The 22,357-nt window shown below is 35.5% G+C and overlaps 1 protein-coding gene across 1 annotated transcript; it reads left to right on the top strand.

Annotated features, from left to right (window-relative positions):
* Nucleotides 1–3,135: 3,135 nt before the first annotated feature.
* On the top strand, nucleotides 3,136–6,097 carry LOC142987880 (uncharacterized). Its single transcript, XM_076136823.1, has 2 exons — nucleotides 3,136–3,334; nucleotides 5,461–6,097. Exons 1-2 carry the CDS (start codon nucleotides 3,191–3,193, stop codon nucleotides 5,602–5,604), a joined length of 288 nt encoding a protein of 95 aa, XP_075992938.1. The 5' UTR covers nucleotides 3,136–3,190; the 3' UTR covers nucleotides 5,605–6,097.
* The last annotated feature ends 16,260 nt before the right edge of the window (nucleotides 6,098–22,357 follow it).

Below are 22,357 nucleotides of genomic sequence, written 5' to 3'. Positions count from 1 at the left end.
GGCGCGGGACCTGGTCGACCAGCTGCCGACCGCTAAGGGCTAACACACGTAACACGTATTAACATAGACTGTGATTTAACAACTATAATATATTCTGGAGGTATATATAATATGTGTAGTATCGTGTTTTGGTTATATTTTGATACTAACAAGAGCATAGCAAGTTGCGCTCACCAGTCGGTAAACGAACTGAGAATTAAGCAACTCTTGGCGCGGTCATTCCATAGATGGGTGACCGCATTTGAACTACGCATTTCCGTGCTTCAAAGGGCACGTAAAAAGTCGATCAGGGTTGTTGTCTATTAAGATAAGAGTCGTCAAGCCATGTCTAAGGCATTTCGGGCGGCTTAATCAACTTTGACACTAGGTTGATCACTAACCATATATGATAAAATATACTGCAAAGTGCTTCAAACTGATACTGCACCTGGCTCTATTATGGCTTTTGAATCCAATGGTGAAATCTTTTCTAGTTCGAAGAGAAGAAAGGTTTGTATGTCTGTAGATGGAATGTGCATTGAAACATTGACCTTCCATAAAGCTGCTATATTTATGCGCTTAAAGTGTCATGTGTGTGGTATGGCAGTTGCGCATTCATATTGTAACGACAGTCGGTTTGTTTGTTTCACAGTTTGTTGCGCTTTCACGGCTACACGGATCTGCAATTCTGCATACTATGTGTACCTATACAGTTTTGTGCCCTATAGCTTAGATATTGACAATATATGGAAACAGAAGATTTTTCCAAAGAAAAGTTACTTACAGAGTTTTTTGGCTCATAAAATAACATATCTATGTTGTGCTATCCGTACACTAGCAAAAGCCATTTCCTTGAAAACTGGACATCCGTGGGAACGGACACACGCTATCCATATCCCACTCGAAAACGCTTTTATTCGCAGTGATAGTTTATAACATAATCGTTGATTGCGCAACACATATCAATATTAATGGTCACAATTAAATGGAATAAAAGTGATCCGTCTCAAACGTTTTGTTATGTAAATAACAGCTTTCTATATACCAAGATTTAATTGAGATATTTATTTATAAGAGCAGTTCTTCTTTATGGTAGTGTAATAATAAAAAGTCCGTTATAGGCCATATAATTGCCTTATTCAATATTTTGTTACTTAACACTACCTTCAGCACGCGACTTAGCTCGCATAAAAAGTTTTCCCAGTATTAAAATGTCTAGGTTTGTTTACCAATTTTCATCAGAATCTGTTCAGTAGTTTTGACGTGATTGAGTTACAAACATCTTTCGAAACTTTCGCATTTACAATATTGGTAAGATGACAAATAAAATAAAGTATTTATTGTAAGTTGTCATGATATTCGTGACATAATGGACGCGCTCCCACGCAGGTGGATATGATATGAATCCAGGGCACCTCTTACTTTATGCAATTGTTCAAAAATGTCTCAGTGATGAAGGAAAGTTTTTCTAATGCCTTATAAATATCTAAATAATATTAAAAAGTGACTGGTGCGTAGGATACCGTCTGATGGAACATTGTTTTAGAATTTTTACTAAACATTAATATCATAAGTATAATCGACTGGTTTATGAAAGAAAATTCTACCTTCCAAGCCAATAATTCTCTTCTCAAATTCATCCAAAAAACTCCAGAAACGATGGTGATCAGACGATCGCAATAATGCTCATAAAACGATCACCCATCATTTGACAGCTCTCACCGAAGGAGAACCTCGTCTATAATTTACTAATTAGCCTACCATACCAAGTCATAGAGGCTAGTATATTTAAATAATAATTAATAATAAAACACACATTGATTGATAAGCCTTCACATAAGCTTTCTACATGGGACAGTAACGAGTGAAGTGATCGGAATAGATTCTGTTCCGGATGTAACAGTGACTCCGACTTTTTGTGCCGCCCGCTTAAGTCCGAATGTTGGGCTTTAATCCTATAAGAGTTTGGGCTGCTAAAACAGCGTAGTATTACGCGGTAGCGATTCGTAATTAACTTCTAATCTAAAAGCAGTTAGCGCTTTTTTGAAATGGAATCTGCTCTTCTTAGTTTAAAAAATGTTTTCTTATTCTACTTAGTTTTAATATCGTTCATTAGATTCTATTACAGAAGCGTAACGATTGTATCGAGTTAGAAAGCACGCTTTAAGACCGTCAAAATACTTACATACATTACAACATACTTATGGACAAATAAATTTGATTTGATTTTGTGAACAGATTTCCTCATACCTATGTGGTGCGACGTAATATATATTTGTTGGTATTGATAGAGGTCATTAGGGCAACTTAAAAGCTTTGACATTAGCATTTACTATACAATAGAAGCTTTCTAAAGCTACTTTGTAAACTTTATATTCAAAAGCTTTCTAAAAAATCACGTAGGTTAGATTTTTAAATATTAGATGTCTCACAAGTATCAAGACGGTATTCCTGCATTTCGAGGTTGCCATTGGAGTTGCAACATATATTTGACAAGGCCTATGTATCTTTGAATAACGACACATTGATTGAATTGCTTTCTCGTTGAGAGCGAAAGGTTGCTAACAAATGATAATCAAACGGATGAGCAGGCGTCGTGGCCGCGCGGTACATCGTCACATCGTCAGGACAGTTGCGCTACTCCTCGCGGTGAAAGTGCGCGCGCGGGGAGGGGGCGGCTATATCAGCGCGTGGAGTGCGCGCGCGCTACACTCCGCTCCTGTCAGGTGAGATATGGCCACAACTAGCCCTCGAGTGATGTGATCTGTGCCAGTGTAGTGTGCAACAATTACAGCCTTTCGCGGCTGATACGCATCTGCGTTTATGTAATAGGAAGTGCTTCTAGAACTATCGATTTATGTTGTGATTCTATTTGTTTAACTGTGGATTAAGCTCTAAGCTCGAGGGGTTTGTTGGTAGCGCCAACTTTTGTATTCTAAATAAACCTTTGTATACTCACCTCTGTCATCTTAAAGTAGCAAATAATCAAATAAGTGCAAACGTTAATTTTGTGCAGTAATTTTCGTAGCTTAATACAAAGTCTGATACGTTGCATGCTACATCTATAACTGACTATCTAGCAACACTATCTCGTTGCCAGTAATAAAAACACACCAATTTTTTTGAAAATCTGCTTTAAAACTAATCTGTGGTTATAACAATATTATTTTTTCTCCAGTTCGTTACGTGTGGTAAACCCATCCTCATCACAATGAAGTCCGTGGTGCTGTGCGCTCTGGTGCTGGTGGCGTGCGCGATGGCCGCGCCGCAGCGGGAGGGCGCCGCCTACACGCGCGAGGCCATCAAGCAGGCGCAGAACACACACCTCATCCCCAAGGACGCTGAGATCCAGAAGGTAAGAGAAGAATTACTTGTGGAATGTCAGGTCGCAAGAAAATGGACGTATCTTTTGCTTCGAAAAAGGAATGAGTGTTAGGTTTTTCAATTGTCAAGATAGGAGTTTAGTGATAGTTATAGAAGAAATTTTTTAACTTCTATTAGATTAGGTTTAATGCCGGAATTTACGTCGGGACGCAAGAAAATGGATGCTTTTTTGGTCCGAGAGAGCAATTGTTGTTAAGTTTTTGAATTGTCAAGATAGGAGTTTAGTGATAGCTATAGCTTGAAGCAAAATTTAAGCTTCTATTAGATTAGGTTGGACGCCGGGATTTCCAAATGGAATAGTAATATAAACAGTATAGAAAGGAACTTTAAATTATGATTAAACTTTGACAACACGTATATTGCTATTGTTAGAGGTAGATATTTTTCCCAGAAAAAAAATTATCTTACTCTAAAAATAGTGATGCATATTTTAAATATAAGCTATTAGATTTTAGAATATTTAGATCCGGAAAATTGTTTGCTTGATAAGATCACCTTAAGGAAATTTGCTTTGATTTTATAGATCACAGATATTACTGAAGGATGACTTGATTACCTTGAAATTATATTTATGTGTTTAATCATTATTCATGTTAATTAGATATTTGCAATTTTTAATAGCCTCTTGAACTTTGAAATACAATATTTAAAACATTATTCACGGACGTGATACTGGATATTGTCATACATTAATATTTAAATATTGCACTTAAATACATTTAGATATTCGATATTAATTCAAGTTTTATAACATATGCCTAGATTTAGAAATGTTAAGCTTATTCATAATAATTTAAATAACGACCGTGATTTACTTGGCGCCTCTTATTATAAAAACAAAAGGCTCCATTTTCTAATGCAAATATCAAATAAATTATTGACTGTTTTGACAAACAATGCTTTTAGTATTTGACCCAAAAGTTATAACATTCCTTTTATTTTATTTTTTTATACAGCGGTTAAGTAATATTGATTACTTTGATAAAAAGTAAAACTGCTTAAAAATGCTTTTATTATTTGACCCAACATTTAATAATTTACTTTTATTTTTCTAATTAGTTAATACTGAAAGTGAGCCAACATTCTTATCACACGCAACGTACACAACAAATGTATTTGACAATAGTATTTTTCTCACATTAAGTAAATGTAGTTCACGCATCCGTAACCTTAAGTTTTACTTATTATACTTAAGTTTAAGTAGCAGGTTTGTGATGTTAAGCACTTGGTTCGAGCAAAAACGTATTATTTAGGCAGTATTGTGGATAAGCAATGTCATACTCAGAAATCTAACTGTATGGCTAGTTGTTACATACCTAATTATATTGAATGTTTATAGGTTCAGTTAAGTAGCTAAACAATGCTTAAAGCATAAAACTTATGATTAAGAAGTTACGAGTTCGAATTCTCTAACGATGTGAACTATCTCATAGCACTCGTTTTTAATCTACCCTATGTGTAGGGTATAAGGGTTTCTGGTATAATTCACATATAAATAACTTAGATAGAAATATTATTATTAAAGGCTCCAGAATCTATCTAAAATAACACGAATTCTATGCAGTTAACTAGATAGCACCCAGAAGGCTTCAATTTCTTCAACAACTTTGACACCAAGGCTGACCTGTAACAAAAGATAGTACTTGTGTTGATTGTGACGCTGGTCACGGCGGCGCATGCGCATGCGCTAAGCGTCTCATTATTACATTACGTTCACACAGCGTTATCTAACTTCCTCGCTCGCTATCTATCGGTCATCGCTGTGACCTTTCAAATAGAAATCTTGTTTTTTATGCTCCAGTTTTCGTTCTAGAATTATTATTAGAAATGATCATGCTTCCTGGAATATAAATCTGTCTGATTTCTATATGTTAAGCTGTTACTGCCCAACAGCTACGTATCTCATTAATAGCAGGTGGTGACTGAATAGGATTTGAAGGGTCAAATTAACTATAGGATCACAAAAACAATAAAAAAACAGTAATAAAAAAAAACAATAACTATAATAAATTATTTCATGTCTAACATCGATAACTACACCTCTCTTTTAGAATAATGTGAAATATTCAATTTTATAATACGTCTTTCTTCCTCCAGGTGCAAGAAGGTATTGAGCTGGCGGCGTACGAGTCGATCCCCGTGAACCAGAGGATCAACCTGTACGAGATCCTCGGCGACCAGGTGCCTTCCGAGGTCATCAACAACCTGCAGGGCCAGATCGACCAGATCGGCCACCAGTAAACCTAATTATTGTTAAGAACTGTGTTTTGAAAGGAACGCAGTAGCGGTTGCACAGTTATCAAACACGTGACAAGCTTCCTTCGTGGCCAAAATAGACTAAATAATAATTAAATTTTTAATCTAGTGTGTTAAACTGCTGATCAAAAGACGTTAGGTTCCATTTCCGGATCTAAGCGTCATTGAAATGTGGTTGTAACGTTCTGTCTGTTCCTGGATATAAATAATATTGGCCAAATTATCATCGATTGATGGTAGACAATGCGCTCGGTCGGCGGCTGGCAAGCCGAGGCTCTGTCGCCACATGTGAGAGGAGGTTGCGTACGCGTACCCTTGGCTGTTGCAACCGCCACTGCCTGTGAAGACACCGTCGAGTTATACTTAATTTATTGGTGACGCAAGAACGGGACAGTGAGCGTGATATTGTGCAACATCACACTTTTATACGTTTGTACATAAATAATGTTAAAAAAATAAATTGGTAAGATGTCCAAAAGCTGGTTTTGTTTTACGTAACCTGTAGGGACGAGCACGCCGATCTGATCTGTAATAGTGTTACATAAGGGGGAAGATGCTGTGATAGCTGTTATCTCGATGATGTAACGATCATACGCTGAATATGCATAGACCATCGTCTAGGTGAGAATTGTGGCCGCTCGTGTTCAAACATGTTGAAGATATAAATATATGTAAATACATCGAGCAACTTGTGTGTTCTGCTAATCCGTAGAAGCAATAGACAGGTCAATGTATTCATGTCGTTAAGTTAATAGTGATTAACAAGAGATTTACATTTGAATGGCAACTGATATGCATTAAGTTTCCCGCTAAGGATTTTTAAGAAGTATGCATTAGTGATTCTATTCCAATACGGAAGATTTACATAAATAGAATTTTATGTTGAATTAATGTATAGATTTAAAAATCTTATTTTTAAATGTTGAATATATTAGAAACAACATTTGAGTCCTAGGCATATTATTATTTTAGATCCGCATTTCGATCCAAGTTGAGACATTAATATTTCGTCTGAATATTAATATAAATTAAATAAAATAATTAACTCATTTAAGTCGCCAAACAATATTAGATTGTCAAAGTTTTGAGTGCGTGCGAAATTCTAGGATGTACAAAAAAATATTGGTTGAAAACTCTGAGTCCACATATTATCCATTAGATTTAAGTTGTTACTGTGTGTTGAAATGATTGAACTTTATATTGCGGAACCTTTACTTTGCCAATCACTTATGGTAAGAGGTCCATTCAATTTAGTTCTCACATTTATCTAAAAATATGAGCCCGGAACTAAATATTTACTTCACAAGATCCATAATTCATAAGTAAACTGTTGCTAAGTACTGAGGTACTTACTAAGTAGTAAGTATTTGAACATACGTTGCTATGTTGATAATTTCCAAAAGAGATTGGTCCAGACGAACTGTATATAAGATTGTGTAAACTAACTTAAAAAAATCTATTATATCAAGACTTACGATGATATTCTTATTAGTAAGAAGGGTTTAATCGATTTTTTTCAACTTTACTAAAAGATCAAAAATAGCAGTATAGACACTTTAATCACAATAAATAGTTGGGTGGAAAAAGTAAATAAATATTTATTAAAATGAGAATTTCAACAGATATAAGGCAGTTGCATATGTTGAGTGTTAACTAGTTAGTAAATATGTACAAAGTAAGTAATAACAGTGGTGTAAAGAAGTGGAGCGCGGCGAGTAATGATCACCGAATTATGGTCACGGTCAGTACGAACGACGACGCGACGACTGTGTTATGCTAAATAACTTGAGTGAATGCGTAATATGAGACAACACCTACTGTAGGTACTTACTTAATAGGCTTGTATGTTTTTATTCGAAGACTTTCTTATTGATCAGCAACTACATTGCGGTAAAGACCTTAGAGATTAGGTTTAGGCCGTTTAGTTGTCTTAGGTCCAGTGTAGAAAATTTTGTACCATCGCAGTCAAGTTACTAGGTTCGATCGCCAACTGGAATATTGCTTGTAGGTTTGTGAGGAGTTTTACCAACCAATTTTAAAATAAGTGTTTTTTATTTATCAAAAGCAGTTTGAGTTTTTTTGTATGAAAATGAATGTTTATGTTAAAAACTTTCTATGTGACCTAATGTGACGTATTATGATTCTTACTTTCTAATGTTTGAAACTGAAATCCTAACGATATCTCAAATTGACACTATTAGAATAAATAAATATAAGAAGCATATAAACCGAGCTTTCTTATTTTTTATTATAACAGTATGTTCCAAAATACGGGAGTATTCAGGAATTAAATACTAGAAACTAGCCGCATCTTACTTGCATACATATAACTGATGGTGTGAAATGATTAAGATCTTCAAGACTTGCTGTAAAACCTACCAAGTCGTGATGCTGTCTGGTAGCATGAGATGATACCTAATACGTTGGAACATCACTCCATATTTAGTAACTGGAACATTACTACTATTACTGGCTCGCATCAGCCGGTTAGTGAGGCAATTCATTTAGTTATACCGCGGCTTTAGACATTAACACAATATAAGATCTTTACAGATGTCTCTCATGATGAAATTAGATGAATTAAAAGTTATTTCTATAGTCGATGGTTCTCTGAAAAATAAATATTCCAGGATTCCTCTAGGAATAAGTAAAAATCTATACTAATATTATAAAGCTGAAGAGTTTGTTTGTTTGATTGTTTGTTTGTTTGTTTGTTTGAACGCGCTAATCTCAGAAAGTACTGGTCCGATTTGAAAAATTATTTCAGTGTTAGATAGCCCATTTATCGAGGAAGGCTATAGGCTATATATCATCACGCTACGACCAATAGGAGCAGAGTACCAGTGAAAAATGTTACAAAAACGGGGAAAATTATGATTCCCTTATGTGACGCAAGCGAAGTTGCGCGGGTCAGCTAGTAATAAATAAGAATATTAGAGATTCCTTGTAATCTTTATTCTTTGGTGTCTGAGTTAATAGAGTGAAAAATAAAATTAAAAGAGGAAGGGAAAGTAACTGACATTGGATCTAGAACCTCCAATAAATACCAATTTACACACATTGAATCACAAATGTAACTACCTATATTGAATTGATTGCAAACGATTGCAAAATTATTGCTTTGCTTGTTCGAGAACCATAAAACAAGTGCCAAAAGATTACGCGATCGTATCAAACCTTGCATTTAAAGGTACTCAATCGGAGCAGCCTTAAGTTGATATTAAGGAATTGTTGTTGTTAAAGACAAAAGTTGACTGAATTAAAAATTACCGTCTTCTGTATAGCTATTAAGTAGATTTTAATTCATTCAAATACGCATTGAAGTTACCCGAATTTCCATTTAATTTCCAAGTTTTGTCTGAGACCATTTTCAAAACAAGAAAATAACACCAAAACAGAAAAGTATACAATCTTTTTACTACATAGCTGTCACCAATCGTATCAAACAATTAAATGTTTACGACTATCAACCTAGAATAATTGTCTATTATACATTAAACATGCAACGCGAGAGTTTAAAAGTTAGAATAATTGAGTCTAGTCTAGACATAAACCAGACAGACATCTCCTAGCTATGTACTATGATGCAACTATAAAGTATTGCAGTTTAAACCATAATATAATATAATATGAAGTCACTTTCAGTTCCGGGAAAGGTTACGTGTGTTAATGTCTGAAGGCGCTTCGCTATAAATTATACATCCATTCTAACTAGTTACTATAGTCCCACAGCTTAGTAAACAGCCTTTAAATGCACTGTTTGTCTAGTTATTTCTACTAATATTAAAAAGGCGTTAAATTTGGGAGTTATGTTTGTTACTCATTCGCTTAAATACTTTGGGATGGATTTTAATGAAATTTGGTAAGCTGGTAGCTTAAATAACTATCCACGCGGACAAAGTCGCTGGCCGAATCTAGTATTTAATAATTCTGTGTATTTCGAAAATAAGAGTAGTTGTATTAAACAGGCCACTGTCAGCTAGATAAGTCTGTGGGTGAACGATGTTTAAAATTATAAATTTTGTAAATATTCTTTAGCAGCGAGCCAAAGTGTCAAAGGCCTTTTGATTGGCAATTTTAACACTAGGTTGACCACTAACCATACGACAAACGACAACAACATCAGCGAGCCTCGTATATAAGGCTCTGTAGAAAGTCATCGGATTATAGAATCTACTTGAGATGCTCAATTACTGTTTCCTACTTTATTAACTTACTGTTTCTGCTAATAGTAATACACTGATTGTGTAGAGATATTGATGCGTGTGATAATGAAACATAGTGTAGTTTCCTATTCGGTCAAGAATATTATAGGGATAATTCTTTGCTAACTACTTCGTTATAGAGATAGTTTATATGTTCTAGAGTAATTCCTATCAAAGTTAACTTAACCAATATTAAAACAGCTTACAGGCAGCTTGTTATCTAAGTAGTTTATGTCTCTAGATGGCGGTGGCTTCCTGCATACGACCTCATTCCGACCAAAGAGTCTTTATACTCTTTTCATATTCCGACATATATATAATACTATATTACTATTATATATCACTAAATAAGTTTCACGTCGTTTTATAAGTCACATTAAGCACTTTATTTTGTTATATGATACTAAATCTAGCTAAAGTATTAATAAAAGTGTACAAACTCAACGTAATGAGTTACGAAATAGTACCAGTTTTCAATCGTTAATTAATGACTATAAATGTACCATTTTAACGTTTTATGAACAGAAAAACAAGGGTTCAACGACCTCATTTGTGACTCCCATCAAACCAGAATGACAAGTGACCATTAATGAGACGACTGTCTAAAGGGAGAGTCACATTAGGGCATTTTCTTGTTTTAAAAAGTCAGTACTGTCACACTTTTTAATGTAACGTTTTAGAAATTATACGAAGGAGTCTGCCTTAAGGAAAATGTTCGGCATATATACATAATTATATGCAACACAGCTACTTACCCACATATTTATTGTTATCCACAAAATAGAGTGTCTCCAAGTTTGTTGACAGACCATCAACGATTAAATGTTGGCAAGACAGATGTGATTTGCTTTAATTTCCTTAACAACACCTCAAGGTTTTGTTACAGATAAATACTCTAATGAGTATTCACCTTTACAATATTTGTAGAAGCTAGTCAAGCTAGATTACTTAAGTGTTTTGGAGAAAATACATAATAATATATTATATCACATTTTATATAGAGGGGACCTTACAAAGATATGGTTTCCGTTGACTTATAAATATAATTACTAATAACAACACTCTGAGATAATGAAAACTTGCAATGGTAAACCATGTGATCTTTCTATAACATATATACATCTTCGTATATCTTTGAACTACCCTCATTCTTCACAAGAAACGTCTTAGTATCTGTATAGTCAACAGTGGTATGCAATGTTGTCTGTAAATAATCAGAAGTTACACGCTATTCTACAATTCTGTTCGCTCAATTTGTAAACAACTTGTGGTATAATTAAATTATTGTGTTACATCAATTACATCACACGTTGTACATCGCAACACATACATACATACGTACATACGTACATATATTATTAATGTTACGTAACCATTCGTTTTGGTGTTTGCGCAAAATCTAATCTTTGCATATCTCAGATGAACGAGATGAATTTTGTTTTTTTTTGTGTTACCAGAACATAATGAATCTTTGTGGTCGGGTTTTCGTAATGTGTATTCTAATTTAACCATAACTTTTGCTAGTTAACTATTCGTGTTTCTTGGTACCCTGTATTATAACGTTTATAATTGAAGTAATTTTCTAAATTTTAGAAAGGTTAGGGTAAAATGTCCTAAGAACAACCTACCCTGATGAGCTTCGAAATTCATTCTTAAGTATATTTTCAGTATTTTTATTAATTAAATAGTTTGCGGTCACCCTGTAGAAGAAGCTATTTATTTAAAGTAAGAAAATGATTATGTAAGTACAAGCAATAAAAAAAATAGAGTGTAATGTTAATGTATTCAGGAATTAAACTTCTCTCGTAGTTATTACTTGGTGCCTTAACACAGTAGCTCTTCAATCAGATGAAGACCTCCACGGGGTGTTGTCACAACCTCACAGGTCGTGAGTTTATGACATAACGAGGGAGCTAGTTCCGGACGATCTAGATGAAGATAAAACAAACTAGAACCGCAATTATATTGCTTCCTTGTCGTTACGTAACAAAGAGAGGGAGACGACACGAATCAACATTGAAATGACAGCTTACTGACATGATCTTTATCTTTTTTTGTAGAAAATGTAGAGAGCACCGGAATACTTCGACCGATCGGAGTCAGTTCCTGTCATTTCAATTAGTGATACAAAAGTATTAGCTTGTCTAATATAAGCAAAGGGAGATGTGATTATGGAAAGGACGTGCTAGGTTTGGGCGAGAGGAATTGTTTCTGTGCTTCGTCATCTCTACATAATAAATGCCCTGTGTGCATCATGCTTATTCTCGCCTAACATCCCTTATTTCTACGTTTTTGCTAAAAATTGAAAATTATCCTGTAATAGTATTAGTGCTATCAGGTAGTATAATACTCCGGTCAATTTAGACATTTGACCCACGACAAATTCAGGGGAAGCTGAAAATTCTTAAAATTGTTTAAATTATAATTATAAACATTGTCTTAAAAGTCCCAACCGATCCCATGTAAGGAAAAAATTTTAGCGGGGTAATAAGGTCCAAAAAATGAGTTTTTCGCGATTTTCTTGAAAACGGTAAGTTTTATCGCAAAATTACCCCAGACATAATTTGTAGATCAGGGAATTTCCTATAAAAAAGGTATCAATATTTTTTTCCCTAAAAGCCACCGCTTCTGAGATATAACGATGCAAAACCTCTGGAAAAGGATTATGTATTGAGAACCATTCCAAAAGTTTTCGTAAGTCTTTAACATCTTTTTTTACTCGTGAATCACTTGCATCAACATGCTGCTCGGTCGTATCCATCCTAACATTAGCCAGATCTTCTAATTTTTCACAAACTGTATTCATTGCATGCATACTATAAACCCATTTACTTATGACACTCTGTTTTGTGCTTCTTTCTCGAGCAATACCTCCATCTGTCTTCATAGCTTTCATCATAGACTGCTCAATTACCATGTCCGTTGAAGTGCCACAGCTTAATTTGTCTGAACGTCTCACAGTGAAGAATCCTTCTGAAAATTTTTTATAGACTTCAGGATCTATGAAATTCTCTAATTGTAGCATATCCTGCAAGTATAGGTGTGCAGACTTAGCATACGGAAAATGTCCAGACGCGTGAAAGTAAGGAAGCATTTCTTTGACGCAGTTTAAATGAGCTTTCCAATCCCCCATACGTTCAGCTCTTAAAAACTCTTTAAGAATTGAAACCATATAAAAATATTGAATCCAAAGTTTCGCTGTTGGTCCTCGTTCCTCATAATCCTTAAGTTTTTGATTCAGTTTATTAAGTAAAGCTCCAGATATTTCATCATTTTCAATATCATTGTATGAAAAAATTTTATCTACTATATTTTCGATATTAATTATTAAATCAGCATCCATGATGTCATCGATTTCAACTTCTTTTAATATTATAATTGCTAAAGCAAGTTGAAGTAGTGTATGAGTGTATTATGACGCTCGCAATTTTTTGCATCGTTATATCTCAGAAGCGGTGGCTTTTAGGGAAAAAAATATTGATACCTTTTTTATAGGAAATTCCCTGATCTACAAATTATGTCTGGGGTAATTTTGCGATAAAACTTACCGTTTTCAAGAAAATCGCGAAAAACTCATTTTTTGGACCTTATTACCCCGCTAAAATTTTTTCCTTACATGGGATCGGTTGGGACTTTTAAGACAATGTTTATAATTATAATTTAAACAATTTTAAGAATTTTCAGCTTCCCCTGAATTTGTCGTGGGTTTACTGATTTTTTGGTCTAATTTGACCGGACTATAAGTACTAGTATACGTTATGTGGAACGAAAATAATACATTTTCGGGAAATAATTCAAGCAAATGGCTTAGATTTCTTGAGCACATTTTTTTTAAAGTTAATGTAGTCATCAAAGTCCCGAGTCATGGTTGTAATGTTAGTATTACGCGATATCATTGCGCCACTGCCCCAGAGGCGTCAGTTGAATAGTAATAGTCACGGCAGGAGAAAGTATTGTTTTGAAGACGCGCCTGATAAATGATAAACGACTGTTATGTCAGTGTGAGAAAACAGTTTAGCATTTTAGTTCTAAAAATAGCGATCTTGAAATAGCGTAAGTTTAGTCACAGTCACAGATAAATTGTAATTCTTTGATCATACATACAACTACAGATCATAGGTGTAGATTAATTTCTCGGGCTGCCAAAGTCAGTGTGAGTTCCGATACAAGCTTGTTTTTCTTCTCGTCTATGTTTGTGTGCTGACACCCTTAATTTTTCGTCTTATACGTGTCAGTTTGATTAAACTATCTGATATTTTGATAAAACTATCAGATAGTTTAATCTAGCTGAAATTTTTTTATCATATTTAGAAGTCTTAGGTAGGTAAAAATAAAAATTCACCACAATTTTTGCCTGTCTTGCCTATTTTAATCGATGGATAAATTTCCTAGTGCTATCATTGGGAGAAAGAGTTCTTTGATCCTCAAAACAGGTGTTAAGTAAAAGAACCTTGACATGAGACGTGACCCTAAGTGCCCTTTAAGGAAGCACGATGATGTCACTGAGGTCAATGATCTCTGTTATATCACATGTTCGTTTGTTAATTAACTGATAGCTATCTTGACATACCACTTTATATAAAAATATTTACTAAATGTAAGGATATTGACTGTTTTGAAGGTCGATATTAACTACACCTGATTTGGCACATCTGTAGGATAAAAGGGTATGTTACAATTATTATAGCTATACTCCTTCTACTCTGAATTTACTTTTACAGACAACTAGCTGACCCACGCAACTTCGTCTGCGTCACATAAGAGAGAATGGGTCATAATTTTTCCCGATTTTGTAACATTTTTTTCTGTACTCTGCTCCTATTGACCTTGGCGTGATGACATGTATACCCTCCTCAATAAATAGGCTGATTAACAGTAAAATATTTTTTCAACCCGAACCAGTAATTCCTGAGATTAGCGCGTTCAAACAAACAAACTCTAGAATTTTATAATATTAAGTATAGATAACAAAAACAACACAAGACCCAGACCTGAAACATTTTTTTTATTGGACAAATATTTGTTCCTAGTGATCGAGTGATAATCGAACCTACGACTGATGTACTACTGGTATGGTACTATAAATGCAACGTCTACTGTATGCCTCTGATTATATTTATTTTTGTGCCTCACTCATTGCAAAATCCTTAACTCGAATAAGAAAAAAAGTACCTTCCCGAAAGTGAGGTGAAGTCTTTTAGAGACGGCAACTAAAAAATAATTGCTAATCAGTTCCTCGGTACATTCGATTGCAGTCAGGCTATTGATGATGTCAGCTTAGTACATTAGTGATAATTAAGCTTGTCTTTGAATTAATCCGATTACTTTGAGAGACACTTAGAATTACATTATCGACTGTCGTCAAGACGGCCAACGTAACATCACACAGATTACACCTTCAACATTCCAATACCTTGAAGGATAGTACATATATGCTATGTTAAACCAAGTTAAAGGCTTAGAAATCGCTTGAATATCGTACACTATGAAGTAGATCTCTAATCAATTTATCCACAGGAAGAGAAAGATAGATGTTTATCAGTAGTTAGTTATGAAAATTCATGACTTGGCAGAACATGTGAAAGTGACTACTTATCGATGTATCATGTTTATAAAAAATGTGGCTCCGAGCCAAAACTCACACTTTCCATGCATGATGAGCATTTTAAAACCTCGATTTTTATTCAGTATGTCAATGTTTCTTGTAACTAAAGTTAAGCTGTTTATTCTTCTGTGCACTGAATTCATATTGCAAATCATAGTGTACTACTAGCGCCATCTATGTATAACATAGTGTAACAACATTTAACTTATTAAGTAAGAAATTAAAATTGAAATATTATATTTGCAGCTAAACATAAGAATGTATCAATTTATCGTTTTGATCAATAAAACTGACTATAACATAAATTCAGCAATTTAAGTTCTGTTGTTGCTAGTTAGTCATTGTAACGCCATCTATGATATACTTAGAAAATTAAAACATTTAGGTACACCAAGTTTAAGTTAGAGTGTTGTGCTCAAGTTGCTTATAACTTAAGAGAGATGGCGCTCAAAGAGAAAAAACCTTATTAATTAATTCTAGTTATGTTAAAAGCTTCAAAGCTAGGATTTTAGCTTTTTTCTCTTTAGTATTTCAACTCACTAAACCAGGGCCAAACATTAAAAAATGGGTACCTATCGATCGATTAACATAAAATCCTTAAAATTGCTTCTTTACAAAGAGCTACTACGGCTACTGTAACTGTTTAGTCCAATGCAAAACATATACTCAATGACGTGTTAAAACCATGGCAAAACTCCCAGACAGTGGGTAGGAAAATCAAGCACTCTCTCTCTCTCTCTCCCATATGGTGGTGGGGTCAGCCTTCCGTAAACTCTCCTTCCACTTCGCCCTCTCATTGATGTCGTCTTCCTATACCTTTGCCGCAACACGTCCAAGTGGTCTTGGGTCTTCCTCTTGGTCTTTTTCCGGGGACGGACAACTCCAGGAAAATCATGGACTATCGGACCGTTTAAAAACATAAATCCTATTATGTTTGTCACTCTTTCAAGCAAATACTACAGAACCGATTACAATGAAATTTGATATGTAGGTAGCTGAAGACCCAGAATAACACATAGGCTACTTTTTATCCCGGAGTTCACAAAAGATTTACACGGGAAGGGTTTCCATGTGGACAAAGTCGCGGGCGGTCTCTAGTTGTCAAGGTAATACAAACTAGACTTAAGGTATTTGTTCCACCACTTCCACCCTATAATTCTAAGCCTTCACCACTGAGGTGTACAGCGTTGTGGGTGGTACATAAACGGTACGCGTGATCTAATTAGCGCGTTAATTGTACCGCCGCGGCATGTCACTATGTGTGACACTCGACGCGATCCGTTACATTAAAGCGCATTAACGCGCATTAACCAACATTAACGAGCATGACGCGCATGACCCGCATGACGCGCATGACGCACATGACGCACATGATCCTGTCATTACGGCGAAACTAACCTCGTGAACATAACTGTGTAAGCTTTGTTTGTTTAGTGCCATTTAGTGGCTAGTGTGGGTTGATCCTTCTAAGGTATACAATATGATGTGAGCTAGATTAAATATAGTATAAGGCTATTTAGAAGTACATTGACTTTACTAAGATCGAAGTATTTTTTCCTTAGCCTGTTTGTGTACCACACTTGAGATGCTGTTGAGCAAAGGGCTGTAAATGAAATTATTGAAGGTATAGAATTGAGTCTAGATGTAATTTGTTATATTGTATTTTCGTAGATGAACCCCGAATAAACCAAAAAGTGGTAAATTTAAAGTCAGTTTCAGTAATATTACATAAATCTCCGGGCTGATGTGTACAAGCCGCGAGATTTTATAATCAGTTTCAGTAGTATAAGTTACGGAATTTTTCTACAATATTTCGTACGTCATCGTCGCTCGTGGATAAAAGAACATTTGCAAATAACTATCATAATAATAGGCGGTAATCTTTTCATGTTACACTGAAACGACGAAACGACATTCAAACAGCATTGCAAAAGTGTACAAAAACCAATGAATACTTTCCCACAAATAGGCTTTAACGCGTCACGAATAACTCGAACTCTTCTTGAAATCATGTTGAAAGTCACGCGACACTTAATTTAATAGGTACTAAGTATACGATTACAGTGCCACTGCTGGCTGTTGGCTGTTTTATCGCACTTTTTGTACGTTTAGTAGTTCTTAATAGGTGGTTAGAATGTAACAAACGCCGCCGCAAGTAACGGTGTGCCGCCGCCCTGCACCGCCGTGTGTGTCACCACCTTAACTAATGGCCTATTAATTAAGATAAAAAATGTATGCTTTTTAATTGTTCCCATTTGACGCAGTGGGTGTGAGGATGACGGGGATGCTTGTGCTGATCCGGTACACTTGCACACACTTGTTATTCACTGGACTTAGAAACGTTATATTGACTAAACATTGTTTTAGGAGACTTAGCGGCGACAGCTAAAATACGAAGACGCTTCGATTAAAATTCAGGAGCAATGTGACCATAAAACGCTTAACGATGGTCACAAACAGACAACTGGCGCAAATTCGTTGCCTAAAGTGCTAATCATTCATCATTAATTACATTATTTGCTAAATATTGCCGCGGGGTCTAATCAGCGGTCCGGATACAGTTGGCTTCGATTGCGGCTTCTGAAACAATACACTTAATTTTAGCTCGTTATGTAAAACAATATAGAGTATGTCTAATAGTTAGTAGTAAAAGCACCTTGTTCCTACCATTTTACGCAAATTTTATTATTTCTGAATAATTACGGCCAACATCTTTGACTGTACTTCAAACAATTCTGTTCGCGCGTATTCGAAACCTCAGTTGAATTAACACAGCCGTCATTAACGGCTATAAAACTAAGACTTTTTGTTTCCTTCCCCACATAGAGATGCTCATATCAAGGCACTCATCTTTAGACAGGTCGCGCTAAATCTTACGTACTGTAGCACGATTCTTTACAGTCAGTACTGTCGAGTATCGAGAGATTGACATTTAATAAAAAAATATACTGCCAAAATCAACTGCGCTGATCAGGTTTTCATACAAAATTTCACGATGACAAGCCGATTATCGGTAGTCGGTACTATAGAGAATCAAAAAGGAGATAAAGTTTGACGTTCGTAATTACTGAAAATTAGTTCCTTCAACATCCACTTGGGGCGTTGATCAGGTTTTCATACAATATATGCATATCGTTAGCTAGCCAGTCGATAGGGTTAAACCACCACCATACTTCTCAATATTTCGGAAATGCAATTGATTTTAAGTATACTTTTAATCTACTTAGCAACATAATATAAATAGTTATAATAAGGTTGAGTAATGACGGCCCGCATGTGTTTGTACAGTACATAGACAATGACATGTTTATGTTATCTACTACTTTCACACTAGTTACACTAGTTACCTACATGAAGCCTACATACTTCCTATTACTAATTGCCGCCTATTTACTGTAAAATATACTGTATAATATATTTCTATATGCAGTTGAATAGTATCAGTTCTTTAAATCTTGAGAAAATGGCACGGCTTTGTTGTAAGGATTGAATTTACAGACTGACTTAATCACTAGGAAAATTGTGATTCACCGCGTCAGTCTGTCTGTTTCGTGATATACTGAAAATCGTCTGAACGGATTTCCATAAACTGCTCCAATTTTTGGACTGGCCGTAAGTTTTTGGCTAGTTCTTCTCATAAGGCTCTACCTACCTATAAGATTCAGTAATTGTAACGACTATCATAAGTTCAATATTTCACCGAAATGAATAAATCATTTGATTTAGATTTTTTAAAATCAAATATTAATAATAACTGAAAACTGCATACTGTCTAGTGTGTGTACATATTTGCTCCTTAAGTAGTAGTAGTAAAGAAATAAAATCATCAGAGTTTTTATTCATGGACTCTTCCAACAACGATAGGTTAGAACTTACAGAGTAAAGGCAAATTATCAACTTCTCTAACTTATTGTAACTTATGAGGAAAAATAATATACAACAACTACAGATGTAAACTCTACATCACGTCATATTCTTCAGCTTATCAAGTCATAACATTCAAAGCGCTCATAGCCAGTTGCGCTCACCGGTCGGTAAACGATCTGTGAGTTAAGCAACCATTGGCGCGGTCATTCTATAGATGGGTGACCGTATAGTGGTATTTGAACTGAGCGTCTCCGTGCCTCGGAGGGCACGTAAAAAATCGGTCCCGGTTGTTCTCAATTAAGATAACAGTCGTTAAGCCATGTCAAAGGCATCTCGGGCGGCTTGAACGACTTTGACACTAGGTTGACCACTAACCATACGATAGATAAAAACCATTAAAACTGCACGTTTGGCGCAGTGGTTTAAGCGGTCACCTCGCCGCAACAACCGTAGCGCCGCGTGTGGTGGGTTCGAATCCCACCCGGGACAAATCTTTGTGTGATGAGCACGAGTATTTGTTCTGAGCCTGGATGTCAATTTATCTATATAAGTATGTATTTAGAAGTATATAAGTATGTTTATCAGTTATTTGGTTACCATAGTACAAGCTCTGCTTAGTTTGGAATCAAATGACCGTGTGTGAGTTAACAAAAAAAAAAAAAAAAAAAAAAAAAAAAAAAAAAAAAAAAAAAAAGATAGATAGAATCAAAGTAAAGTCTGATTTGAGTCGTGTTGTCGGCTGATCGCTGTCGGTGTCTATAGACGCTATATCGGCGACCGGCTATAGCCCAGAGCGCCTCAAGTTGCCTGGGAGCGCGGCGTTTTTGTGCAGCGCCGGCCGGCCCTCCTGGAAATGAGCTAATTACCGACACATACTTAATTATACTCATCGTGCCGCTCACACTATCACCGTGAGTGAGGACTTGAGCATATTTAGTGCTTTAAAACATTGTTATCTTTTTTTTATTGGTGCAGTGGTTTAAGTCGAACAATTATTTGTGCGATCCACAAATAATTCTAACGGCTCTGTGTCCGCTGTTTGTATGTTTGTAAACGTCGCCGCGACAAAAAAAAATTTGTGTAAGTTGCGTACTGATAAGCCCTATCAGTCGGCTAGATTTTCAGTAAAAGCATGGTTCGTGTTCTTTTCCTTAAAGAATCCGTCGTAATCAGTTGGTCCACGTGGCTCTACTTGCGTTTTTTCATTTCATGGGTTTTTGGAAAAAGTAACCTAAAGATGTTCTTAACTAGCTTTGAAACATATTTCATCAAAAATTCGTTGAGCGGTTTAGACGTAAGTGTAGCAGACAGACATATCGACAGACTGACGCTTTTATAATAGTTAATCTGTATTTGTATTGAGGTTACAGAAAACTTAAACAGTTCATTAGCTATTGTGATTTTAGCGAAGGTGGACTTGCCATTAATTTAGTTTTAAACGCTTTCTAAATAATGAGTAATGTGGTCGATGTGGTGTAATGACTGAAAGTGGCCAGTGACACATCAAGTGCTACTTAAGACTACTGAGTCATGAGTGTGGAGGCGGATCTTTGGACAATATACCGCCGTAGGGATACCTTAGTGTGCTAAAATCTAAACTAATATTATAAAACTGAAGAGTTTGTTTGTTTGTTTGAACGCGCTAATCTCAGGCACGAATTAAAAAACTCTTTTACTTTTGGATAACCTAATTCCTCAGGAAGGCTATAAGCTATATAATATCACGCTACGACTAACAGGAGCAGAGTACCAGTAAAAAATGTTACAAAAACGGGTAAAAATATGACCCGTTCTCTTTTATGTGACGCAAGCAAAGTTGCGCGAGTCAGCTAGTGTCATATAAGAGAAAGATATTGTATTATTACCTTGTGTACAGGTATCAGAAGGATAAAGAGAAAAAAATACTATAATGATGACGGTTAAACATTTTCCTTTAACTATTCTAAGAAATGTGTGAGTTTGAAAAAAAATAGAATTGACCTTAGGAAATTAAAATTAGTTCAACCTTTCATTAATGTGCTGATAAACAAGCAAAATCTGCAAGCAATTGTTAGTATTAGCTAATAACGGTGATTTTAACAGAAAATTAGAAAGTACTCCATCATTAAATGATTCAGTAGTTTTATGTAAACTTGAACTCACGTTGCGTGTTCTTAAATAAAGTACTGTCTCTATTCCAATTATGCTTGTTGTTATGATTGATGTGAAATATATTACAGGTAGACAAGATAACATTAAAAAAGTAGATTATTCTGGCAAGCGAGTCCTTATTTCCAGTTGTCTTTACAAGTTGAGAAACACTATTGAAAGACTTTGTGTCACTCAGTACAAATTTACATAATCCGAAAGAAGTTCGGAATTGATGCAGACCTGACTTAAAAAATCGATGTGAAATTCAGTTCTTATCTATCTAAATCCCAGTAAAATATATGGCGATGTTTGTAGTTTACGTACGTACACCGCAGAATTTCAATGTAAGTCGGCAACATACCGAAGTGTAGCAAAAAGCCGGAAAAGTACCGAGACTCGTCTGCCAGGCAACAACAGGAGCAGTCAGCGGCCAGGTACCGACTACTGGTGGCTACTGGCGGCTACAAGCGGCTACAGGCGGCTACAAGCGGCTACAGGCGGCTACTTCTCGCCGAAGTACTGGGTCGTTGACTCCTTCAGTCTATCCACTTGACAGACTGCGTGTCGGCTTTCTTCTTTCGAAAGACTCCGGGTTTTTTTCACACCAAATTTGTCGAAACGATTTTTTTCATCACGTCTCATGATCATTGATTGTGTATCAACAATGTAATATTTCTATTAGTTTTTATCTTATATTATATGTATATGTACCATCCTGTGATTAGTCTCAATTACTTCGGTTTAGAGCGAAGCTCGTAGTAGGAGCTTTAAGTAGTAGAACAGGTTTAAGAGGAACCCTACAACCTATTTTTAAAAGATAGAACAAATGTTTAGGCACTCAGTAACCGTAAATAATATGTCCCGATTTTAAGGCAAAATCATCTCGGGTTTTCACGTTTCTTGTTCTAGTTGGCAGATTGTAGAGAACGCA

Source organism: Anticarsia gemmatalis, chromosome 4 (genome assembly GCF_050436995.1).
Source record: "Anticarsia gemmatalis isolate Benzon Research Colony breed Stoneville strain chromosome 4, ilAntGemm2 primary, whole genome shotgun sequence".
NCBI classification, from domain to species: Eukaryota; Metazoa; Arthropoda; class Insecta; order Lepidoptera; family Erebidae; genus Anticarsia; species Anticarsia gemmatalis.
The sequence above is the reverse complement of the archived record's forward strand: the minus strand, read 5'-3'. Positions and strand labels throughout refer to the sequence as shown.

Bases quoted from the DNA above. Each gene is read 5' to 3' on its own strand.
- LOC142987880 (XM_076136823.1), top strand. From the start codon at position 3,191: ATGAAGTCCGTGGTGCTGTGCGCTCTGGTGCTGGTGGCGTGCGCGATG. The intron at 3,335-5,460 runs GTAAGAGAAGAA...TTCTTCCTCCAG, and splicing joins AGGACGCTGAGATCCAGAAG to GTGCAAGAAGGTATTGAGCT.